The 11,588-nt window shown below is 44.6% G+C and overlaps 1 protein-coding gene across 1 annotated transcript; it reads left to right on the top strand.

The window, feature by feature from the left end:
- Positions 1–760: 760 nt before the first annotated feature.
- Positions 761–6,083, top strand: TMEM238 (transmembrane protein 238). The gene has a single exon (XM_034670349.1). The coding sequence runs from the start codon at positions 917–919 to the stop codon at positions 2,381–2,383; it is 1,467 nt and encodes a 488-aa protein (XP_034526240.1). The 5' UTR covers positions 761–916; the 3' UTR covers positions 2,384–6,083.
- The last annotated feature ends 5,505 nt before the right edge of the window (positions 6,084–11,588 follow it).

Genomic DNA, 11,588 nt, shown 5'->3' with positions numbered 1-11,588 from the left:
TAACAGAACTTGAATGACACCAGGTCTTATACTAGTTTTAATATTCTCATGCCCAATTCTCAAGCTTCAAATGAGCTCATTTTTAATCTATTGCAGTTTTTGGTCTCCAGTCGATTTTCTAATTTTTGACGCAGTTTTCCTACCTTACTCTGTCGGGAATAGTGGGAAAAGCTGTTATTTAAGTATTTCCAAGGGTCTGGGCAAGCAGGTGATCAAAAACGGTAACCATCAAGGGGAAGAAAATGTAGAGAGGGACAATCCTCAAGAATTCACTTCTAGGTCTGGTATTAACTAGCACAAGAATGTAACTACCAGCAAACGGATAAGATCGCAACTAAGATTTAATAGATCCTAATGTGGCCACTTCATCAAAACAAAGGAAAAGCATTAACTCCTCAGAAGGAGCAGCACCTGGGGGCCACGCTGTACTCTCCCAGCCGGGGGAGGAGTTACTAGAAGAGGGTCCTTGCCCTTTGCTCTCCTTCGGGTAGTCACCCCTGTTCTCGAAGGCTGGGACGTGGGGAAAAGAACGCAGCTACTTCACTCCCCGAAGACGGGAACTCAGACCATAGCCCACAGAAGTAAATTCCCCACGCTCGCGTCCTGAAGTTTGCCAGACTGCGTCCTGGGGGAACCCGGGAGTGACGCAGTGGGCAGAAACACTGTGCATGCGGAGAGGACGTGCGCGCGGGCGACGGGGCGTACTGCGCATGCGTCCCTCTCTTGGGCGCGCCCCTTTTTTTTTTTCTTACGGCAGGTAAGAGGCGGCCTCGCTTTCCCGCCCTCTCGCTCCGCCCCCTGCGCGGCGCACCCTGGGGCGTTGCCATGGCGACCCAGAGGCCACAGCCCGCCTGTGGCCGCACAGCCCGCTCGGTCTCCTCTGAGGACCTGGCGCGGGCGGCGACAGTGGCAAGTCATGGAGCTTTCAAGAAACAACATCGAGAAGGTCAGAAGGCACACGGGCCTCGGCCGTTGCAGGCATTTCTTCTGGCTGGGGGTGGTCTTCGACACGGTGGGAGCGACCCTGCTGTTCACCGGGGTCTTCGCGCCCCTGCTCTTCTACGACCTGCTGCTCTACCTGGGTTCCATCATCATCTTCTTCAGCCTGCTGTGGTGGTTTTTCTGGTACACCGGCAACATCGAAGTGACTCCCGAAGAAGAGTCCTTGAAGAGGCCCTTCGACGTGCCCTCCTCCACCATGGCGGGCGCGCTGAGCCACCGCCTCTCGCTCACCATCTGCAACATGTCCACCACCTTGACGCGGATAAGGAGGCGCTGCGGTCCCGGGACGTCCCTTCTTAGACCTGCTTCCCTGAGTATGACCGTCACGGGCCGGCTCGAAGACCAGCTGGGGAAGGAAGACCAGGGCAAAGACGGAACGACAGGTGCCCAGGAGAGCGGCGATGCGCAAAACCTGTGCAGGGAGGGCCTAGGCCCCAAACCTGAAGCCGTCGGAAGTTCAGAGGGAGTTCGCTCACCAGGCCCTGATGCTGGGTCTCTGGGCCCCCAGACTGGGCTGCCAGGGCTTGTGAAAAGATCGTTTTTCACTCATCTGGAGCCTCCTGAGTTCACTCCATCTCTTCCGGACCAGGCTCAGCACCCAGCCATCCTCTCCTCCAGGAGCCTGCCTGTAGTCCCCCCGGCCTCTACCCGCCAGCCTCTAGCCGTGCGTGTTTCCAGTAGCCAGTCTGCGGCCTCCTTGGTAGACAGCCAGCCTGCGTTCATCGTTGCCTCTGAGAGTCAGCCTGCTGTCCCCTTGTCCTCAATGACTCAACCTACAGTCGTCCTTGCCTCTCAGAGCCAGACTGCAGCGTCTGTGGCCTCTCAGAGCCAGCCCTCTGTGCCTGTGGCCTCGCAGGACCACTTCTTGGTTTCCATGGCCTCTCGGGTCCATCCCCTGGTGCCAGTGCCTGCACAGAGCCACCACCAAGTCCCACTAAGCCAGCTGGAGAATCCTCCCTCAGCCTCCCAAACTCTGTCTTCAAGTGCTCAGGCTTCCCAGTTGGAGGCCCTGGCCACCCCTGTGTCTCTGATCCAGCTCCTGTCATCCCAGTCTTTTCAGACCCAATCTGTGGACCTGCGGGTCTCTCTCGCTGTCCCGGACTTTCAGGCCTTCTATCACAGCCAACAGACCGTCCAGAGCATCTCTTTGGTCCAAGAGATTGCTCCCAGCCAGTCTGCGCCTGTCCAGGAGTTTCAGAAGAAGCCAGTCCCACAGGCTTTTGAGACCACGCCACGAGCGGGCCAGGAGCTAAGTCAGGAATTCCCTGCCACCTCGTCCCCACCCCCTGAGTCCCAGGCTCCAGCTTCTCAGGCCCAGCAATCAGTGTCCCCTGAGAGCACACCCGCCCCTGCCTCAGAGAAGAAAAGTCGCCTTCCCTAGTACAGAACCAGACCCCAGCAGTCGGAGTGGCTGCTCAGGCCTCTGCCAAGTAAGTGCCTTTGGCAGAATCTTCACCTGCAGTATTCCTGAATTGTTTCTGGGTCTGTCTTCTGATGGAACAATCCCCTCTGCTGGAAAAGAATAAGTGAGTGGAGGTGGAGTGGACTGTTCCTTCAGGGATGAGATCTTTTCCACTTTGGTAGGGTTTTGAAACCTCGTGCTGTTAAGGTTTTACCTCTTCTTATCTGAGAGTGAGATCCTTTCTTACGTTTAGGCTTTGTAGGGACAGGGTGGCAATTAAGACATTCCATCAGGAGCTGTGGGTGGGGGGAAAGGGACTCTGCACTGTTTCTGAAACAGGGTGGTTTTAGGTGGTACAGGGACGCAGCATTAAATAGCAGTGAGTCTTTCCGTGGGAAGGTTATTCCCATCTCAATTCTTTAGCCGTCTTTTTTGATTCTATCAAGGAGAGCATCCTCAGTGTGGAGTAAGTGGTCTCCAACACCTGTCCAACATTTTGGTAGACAACAACTGCACCCAGCTATTATTTAATACCATGTGTGTTCAGGTTATTTCAGTGGATAACTTCTATTTATGCCGAGTAATACTGGTTTTTCTATTTACAGTAGTGATAGTTGCTTTTCAAAATACATTTAAGTAAAAAAAAAAAAAAACACCACTTAGACAACTTAAACGTAAAACTTAAGTGTGTAGTGAAACTTGAATGATCCTCAAGTTTGGAAACAGTTTGGCTATTTGTAAATCCCATGAGCTTTCTACTAAATTGCAAGACCCTTTGGGCTAAACTGTTTAATGAATTCTGTGGTTGACGCTACTGAGGCCCAGTTGCACTTAACTCCCCAACCCCTTGTCAATTAGAAAGGTAGAAAAGGTCATGTAAAGGTCAGAAACGGTGAGCCTGCTTCTCAGTGGGTTGAGTGCACTGCTGAGTATCCGTTTCCTGGTCTTTCTCTTTAATCCTGTTCTATAAATTACCTACTCTGGAGGGGGAATATAGGGCAGAGCAGTATTTGGAGGTAATGTTAATGCTCCTTGTCTAAATGCTACCAACATATTATCCAAAAAGGTTATTTCATATTGGATGGTTTCATTTCCAGGGTGGGGTACAATTGAATATTTGATGGAAGTCAAACTCTTGATTTCCTTATAATTTTCTCCAGTTATCCTTCAAGAGAATGTATGTAGGTGTATATGTGTATACACTCGTATTTATATGTGTATACACCTATATATATTCTGTAGATAATCTACAGGGACAGAGCTTTCTGGCTCTTTTGGTTTTGTAAAGTTTGGACATTTGGATTTTAAAATGAAATAAATTCAGTGACTTATGTTTATGTCTATTAAAAAAATGAAAAAGGAAAACACTAACAAACCACAGTAATTACGGAAAGAAAAGATTTAGTGTGACCAAAAGAGATCGTTAATTTTTTTTCCCATTAATCATATCCTTTCAGGTAATTTATATGGTTGAATTAATTCTCAGTGTAATTCCTGAAGAGGGCTTGAGCACTTAACTAACTGCCAGGAATATTGGTAAACACGTATAAAGATGAAAGGATACAGGCCTTGCCATCAGAAGGCTTGTTATAGACTTTGTTCTCAAAGGAACAACTGTAAAGAGGAGAAAATTGTAGACAAGAAAGGAAAATGGGTTTACCTAATAATTCTTAGTGGAAGAATTATTTTTTGATGGGAAAAGCCTTGCAGTACCCTTCAAGTAATCATTTCACTGACTTTCTAGTCAGGGCTAGGCATTACGTGAGGCCCTGGGGATTCAGAGTTAAGTAAGAGGCAATAGGCCAATAATTAGATGATAATTGCTAAGGTCTCTCCCGGTTAGTTCTGAGCTGAAAACAGACCTCTTAGACATTAGCAGCAGTTTCTAACCCAAGTGTGGGCTCCATGGGCATTCATCTTGGAAAAACTTTCAGGTGTTTATTTACTTGTACATAACTTTTTTTTTTTTTTTTTGCTACAAAAGTGACATCAGGTAGAATAAACACCAAATGTTATGACACATTTCTCTATACTGACTGTATGATACATGCTAACCTAAACCAAGAGCTGACAGATTTTTTTCTATAAAGGCCCAGATAGTAAATATTTTAGGCTCTGTGGGCCAAGAAGCAAAATCAAGGATATTATGTGGCTGTTTATATAAGAAGAGAGAAAGCTGCCCCCGGTTTGCCTGGGTAGGCGGTAGAGTTACTTGACTCCAGTTGGAATCATCTGGAGGCATCCGCCTAAGAGCAATTGGCCTGTGACAGAGGGTGAGGGGCGTGACCTGGCCTGTCAGGCCTAAGGCCAACCCTGTGGTTTGCTCTGCCCCAGTGATACCTGGACCTGAGGGTGGGATTGTCTGCTCTCAGAGAACCTGGCCCTGTCATCTCGGTCCGCTGGCCTAAGAAGAGGCGATTTCCACAGTCTCTTGACTCCCAGATTGCGATTCCACTGGGTGGTGCCTGGCATTTGCCAGTAGTGGAGTCTAGAGTGTGTAGGTGGTGGCGTTCAGGCCCTGAGCAGACCACTGGCCAGACAGGCAGGTATTGGGAGGTCTGGGGGGAGCAGGGGTGGAAGCCGATGCCCAGGTTGGTCTTTGAAGCTCACAGTGCAAGGCCACAGCAACACAAAAACGCAGAGTGAGGAGGGGTGCTCCTGGTGTCTGGTGGGTGGAGGCCAGAGGGGCTGAGCACAACACACAGGGCACTGGCCAGCCCGTCACAACACAGAATTATCCCACCCAAAATACTGTTACTGTGGGGATGGTGAACCCTGATCTAGAATAATTTAAAAAAAAATTGATCTATAGTTCATGAGGTACTTAAGGAAAAATCTTTTTATCCTCAGAGGACTCGTTAGCTCTTAAATAGTCGTGGTATCTTCTATAGAGACCATGAAGATTTTATTCACCTTTGTTTTATTTATCTTTATATTCCCATTTTGAATCAACACAGACGTGGGGCCATTTATTAATAACATACAGCTAACATTTATTGGGTGTGTATAATACACTACACACTGTACTAAGTAATTTACAGGCATTGTCTCATTTCTCTTAACAATTAGGTAGGCACCATTATTATGTCCACTTCAAGGAGGGTAGACTTGACATCGATTGAAAGGTTAAGGCATTTTCTCAATGTCACACAAATAGTGGAGCTGGAATTAATGTGCAGTTGATGTATAATTTGTTAAAAGGTGTAGATTCTAAGCTTTCCTTCCAAGTTAAAGTTATTAATGAGCCTTTTTTTTTTTTTGTAAACCTATCAATTGTAACAATCCAGATCAGTCTGTGGGTGACTTCCCTACCGAAAGCTTTACTCCCAGAGAGAGAATGAAAATCAAGAATTGTTCTGCTCTGTTTATACATACCATCTCACATAAAAATTGCTTTTTTCTTTCAAGAATCACCAATGTTTCTACAGATTTAAGTGCCAGCTTTATAAAAGCACAAATACTTACCTTAACCTCCTTTCGGAAACCTCCGTGTGGGGCCCTGACCTATCACAGACCAGCAGACCTACTACACTGCCTTTGCTAAGTGTGCGTGTGTCAGTGTTGGGGAGAGTTTTCCAGCTTCAGATCATAAAGTTCTTTATTGCCAGAATTTTAAGCCATAATAAACTATGCTATTCCAAATAAACTTTGTTTTAAAACAAGTTGGTTTTTATTTATTTATTTATTTATTTATTTATTTATTTATTTATTTATTTATTTTTAAAGATTTTATTTATTTATTTGACAGGAGATACAGCCAGCCAGAGAGGGAACACAAGCAGGGAGTGGGAGAGGAAGAAACAGGCTCATAGCGGAGGAGCCTGATGTGGGGCTCGATCCCATAACGCAGGGATCACGCCCTGAGTCAAGGCAGACGCTTAACCGCTGTGCCACCCAGGCGCCCCTAAAACAAGTTGGTTTTTAAAATAGACTTCTTGCAAAAGCATTCCAGCATTCCAAGTGGAAAATAATGCCTTGCATACTCTGGGCGAAGATGAAAGTAAGTACACTTCCCACAGAAATGGACATTGGAAAATGTAAGCCTGTGTATTTAAAGGTACTTTGTGACCTCGCTAACTAATAGAAAAGTTAACACAATCAGTGCATTGTAACATGCCACAATTTACATGTTCATTTTGATTGAAGGAAAGTGAATTTCTGATTTTCCCCAAGGATTTCAAAATCTGATTGGATTGTATATTTTAATGATAATCAAATAAAATTCATTTGAGAGTACCCTCCTCTTATATTCTTTCTTTGTATCAATAGATTATGCAAGAATGCTCTAATATATGGATAGTTTTCTTTTGAAATTTCCAGTTATAGGCAAAAGCATGTTTTTAGATGGGACAATACTTTTGATCAAAGCTTCCAAAAATTTAAACTGTTTTTATATTTCTTCCCCCTTTCTGTCCTATGCTTCCGTATTACTTTATTTGTAATTAAAAAAAATTAACGCAGACCGGAAGACTATGCATTGCAGATATTTGGAGCAAAGAATAATGGAAGGACATTGCACTAAATGAAGTAAGCCAGTCACAGCAAGATAAGTACTGTATGGTTCCACTTACATGGTGTTTCTCTTAGGACAGAATTGAATGCATGAGACAGGAGGTAGAGGGGTGGCTGCCAGGGGCTGGGGCTGGGGGTGGGAACGGGGAGTTGTAGGATGGGTATAGCATTTCAGATGAAAGGCGTTCTGGAGATCGTTTGCACAACAGTGTGATCGTACTTAACACTAGTGAACTGTACACTTAAAAATGGCTAAGATGATGGGGCGCCTGGGTGGCTCAGTTGGTTAAGTGTCTGCCTTCCCCTTAGGTCATGATCTCAGGGTCCTGAAATTGAATCCCATATCGGATCCCTGCTCAGCGGGGAGCCTGCTGCTTTCTCTGCTGCTTCCCCTGCTTGTGCTTGCTCTTTCTCTCAAATAAATAAATAAAATCTTTTAAAAAAAATAGTTATCCCCATTTTATAGATAAGGCAACTGGAGTTCTGAGAATATAAGTCAGTTGCCCAAAGTAACAGATTAAACAACAAAGCTGAAATTTTAATCCTGCCCTATGTGACTCGGTTCTACGGGTGAAATTTCGCAAAACCAATGAGACAATTTCAAATATAAAAGCATTTAAAAATTAATCTCGTTAATGTGATAATTACCCTTTCCCCAGTTTGTGTGAATTAATACAATTCATTGCACTAAATAAACATGGAAGACTCATGCTTTTTATTTTTTTAATTTTTTAAATTTTCCAAGTGTTTTTTTAAGTAGGCTCCATGGCCATCGTGGGGCTTGAACTCAGGATCTGGAGAGGAAGAGTCATATGCTTTACTGACTGAGCCAGCCCCAGACTATATGGTTTTTATTTCATCTGCACAAAAAAAGAGAAAGAAAACTGCATTTTGACAAGTACCAAAATTCATAAATTATATCAGAGTGTAATAATAGACTGTACCTGGTATAACTAAGGCTTCCAGTACTATTGTCCACAAATCCAATGTGAATTCCCCTAGGATCTTATCTCCCATCGCTTGACTCTGCTGGACAGAATGGCACTGGGGCCATTACTAACAATTAACAAAGTGGTGCCCTACTTTTGGGAAAGTAGAAAAGGGCCGTAATTAAGAGCTTCACTCATTATTTCAGCAGTAGTTTGGTGAAATAGTAGCCTTTGATCAGCCTGATAATGAATACGTTTCTTGTGTTGTTTCTGAGTTGGGCTGAAAGGTGAGCTGCAAGTTTCACCCTGTGAGCTAGGTCAAGGCAATTGCTCTAGAGCCTAACGCTCTTTCTAGGCTGCTGTTCTTCTCCTTAATGTGCTTTTATGTCATACAGTGTATATTTATCATGCTATTTTAGTCAAAAGGGCAATGGATCATACAGCTAAATACAGTTCTAAGGCTTTCTTTATCCTCTATTATAGAAGTTGACTTTTAGTTAACATACACAGTTGAGATCTTGCATTGGTGAATGGAGTTTTTAGAAAGATAATTGATTCATGAAATAATTGTTGACTCTTTCTGGAAAGGGGAAAGGAACAAATGGGATACTTGCTGTTGGTTTTGCTATTTAGAAATTGTTAATCTGGATCTTCCCTACCATTCAACCATCTGGAAAACTTTTTTTTTTTTAAACATTTGTTGAGCATTAATAGTGACCCTCCTCTCCACAGCCATTTGGAACAGTATGACCTTTGGAAGCCATTTGGTACAGTATGACCTCACCTGTTTAGATTATATTAGAGAAGTGCACTTGACTCAGATTTGGTCAGTGAGAGATTCTTTGTTGCCTTAATATATCCTTGTATCCTTACAAACAAATTCTCCTTTTCTGCTTAAGCTGGTCGAGATAGTTTCTGTTACTTTCATGCCAAGAAGCTTTAACCAACAGAATTATCTAGGGATGATTGTAAAATTCATCTCTCGGGGAAGACTGCTCTTTTGAAAAACAGTTTAATGGGTCTTCTGGGTATATAAAAGTAAAGCAAGAATTCATTCTGGAACGAAGCAGCTCAGAACAATTATGAACAACTGCAATGCACAGTGATGTAAAACAATGACTACATTGTAGGCAAGGCTGTCTTTGCAGGCTGCCATGTTAATGCTTGTTTGCTTTTCTGTTGTTTTTGGAGGAGAGGGCTTTCCTTTTTTTTTTTTTTTTTTTTTTTTTTTTTTGTACACAGGCTGCCATAGCAAGCACTCCTTTTTTTTTTTTAAATTAAATTATCTGTACACCTAATACAGGGCTTGAACTCAATACCCTGAGATCAACAATCATATGCTCTACTGACTGAGCCAGCCAGGTGCCCCAGTCCTGATTTTCTTTGATTAGAGCTGGAGACAAAAAGAGATGGGACTCCAGGGAAGGCAAGACTGGATAAAGGAGGCATTTATCCTGGCAAGATGAATTGGCGCATGGAATAGGGTGACTGAGTAGGGGATCCCCAGTGAAGGGACATGACCAAAGAACTCCCAACAGTGAATTATGCTATTTAAAGATTTTCCTTGTATTATGATGAGGCTTCCATTGAAAAAAAATTTTTTTTAAAGATTTTATTTATTTGACAGAGAGAGACAGTCAGCAAGAGAGGGAACACAAGCAGGGGGAGTGAGAGAGGAAGAAGCAGGCTCATAGCGGAGGAGCCTGATGTGGGGCTCAATCCCAGAACACCGGGATCACGCCCTGAGCCGAAGGCAGACGCTTAACGACAGCGCCACCCAGACGCCCCTCCATTGAAAACATTTTTTATCTGTGCTTTGGGAAAATACAGAAGGAGCTGTGCTCAAGGTTAAGGAAAAGATACTGCTCGTGGCGTATATGGGCACAACCACTTAGAAAACTCTTTCAAGTGTGTCTTGTATACCCTCTAAGTCAACAATGCTACCCTAGAAAAATTTCCACACACATGATTCAGGAGACTCTACAAGCATATTCACAGCAATATGTGGGGTTTTGGGAAGGAAAAAATAATCTAAATGTTGGTGATAAGAAAATGGATATATAAATTATGGTATATTCATATAATGGAATGCTACATGGCAGAGAAACACAACAGGGATGGATTGAAAGAAGTATAATGCAGCGTGGAAATAATTTTATCATGGAAAGATAAGCAAAAGTATATATAATTGTCTAGGAATAGGGGTGCCTGGGTGACTCAGTCGTTAAACGTCTGCCTTCAGCTCAGGGCATGATCCCAAAGTCCTGGGATCGAGCCCCGCATCGGGCTCCCTGCTCTGCTGGGAGCCTGCTTCTTCCTCTCCCACTCCTCCTGCTGGTGTTCCCTCTCTTGCTGGCTGTCTCTCTCTGTCAAATAAATAAATAAAATCTTTAAAAAAATTAGTCTAGGAATATATATGGTAGTTACATACAGAAAAGTTGAAATGGTTTTAAAAAGTTAGGATAGTAATTAGTTTTGGGAAGAAGCAGGGAGAAGGTGGGACCTGGGAGGAACACACAGGAAGCTTCAATAGTACAGGTTAAGATTCTGTTTTATAAATTGGGCCGTACATTCACAGGTATTCATTTTATTATGCTGTATGATCTACATTAACGTATATTTTCGTGCATGTCAGACTTTTAAAAATGAAAGAATAAAGTAATTGTCAAATTGCTTGACAGTGCAGCATTAAATTTCTGCTCACAGTGTATGAGAGTGCCGATGGATGTGATTTAACTTTTTCCTCTCTGCTTTGGGGATGGAGGGGAGGAAATTCCCAGTTCTAGGGATGTCTTGGAGTATCTTTGTCGGCTAAAGCACAGTTTGCTCTCAGGACATTGATGATATCTGCCCAACATTCAGAAGGAACTCGAAACCAATGGCATAAGAAATGGTGGGACCGTATGGAGTTGGCAGAAAGATAGTTACTGATATTTACACTGTTGCAAAATAGAACAGTGCTTTATATTTAACAAGTTGCTGTGGTTGGTCTAATGTCCCTTCAGTGGTTCTATACAGTTTCCAAAGGTTGCAACATTATCCATTCCTAGAAACTGAGGGGAGGGGCAATCCCTCTTTCCCTCTGCTTCCTTTCCACCCACCACGCCTTGGCACCTGCTGTTTTCTGTGCTGGAAAACCTTTTGCTGCTCTGTTGATCTGCCCGACTCCTGGACTCCCTGAGAACTTTAAGTTCAAAGGCTAACGCCTCTTAAAAACTGTCTCCTCTCATTCATTGATTTCTCATCCCAGATGACCACAGCTCGGAGCTTTCTGAGCAAATCACTTGGTCAAACCTCGGTTTCCGCAAAGATCAGCTTGGATGTCTGTGAGGATAGCGCAGAGGGTACAGAGCCCAGGATGCTGGGTAGAGCAGCCTAGTTCGAATCCCCGGCCTGCCCCCATCTCTGTACGGGTTTGGGCTAATTAGACCCTCGGTTTCTTTAGTTTGACAACGGGATGCTTTGACTCCCGAAAAGTTAATACTCGTGGAACCCGGCCACCGCTTAGCACCCCCCGGGCGTCCCCGCGCTTCCTTCATGACCCCGGGAGCTGCTGGGAGCCGCCAAAGGTCTCTCCTCTACCAGCGCTGTGGCCACTAAGCGTCGCACCCCGCGGGACGGGGGAAAGTCCTCCAACTGCGAGGAGGGGCCCTGACGCAGGGCGGGGAGGAGAAAGCTTTGGCGGCGCTCTAGCCCGCCTGGATCGCGGCGCTCTCGCTCGGGGCTCCTGATTGGCTGAAGGC

The sequence above is a fragment of the Ailuropoda melanoleuca genome, chromosome 10, assembly GCF_002007445.2.
Source record: "Ailuropoda melanoleuca isolate Jingjing chromosome 10, ASM200744v2, whole genome shotgun sequence".
NCBI classification, from domain to species: Eukaryota; Metazoa; Chordata; class Mammalia; order Carnivora; family Ursidae; genus Ailuropoda; species Ailuropoda melanoleuca.
Note: the sequence above shows the minus strand (reverse complement) of the source record. Positions and strands in the feature narration are given on the sequence as shown.

Excerpts from the sequence above, each read along its gene's own strand:
- TMEM238 (XM_034670349.1), top strand. The coding sequence starts at position 917 with ATGGAGCTTTCAAGAAACAACATCGAGAAGGTCAGAAGGCACACGGGC.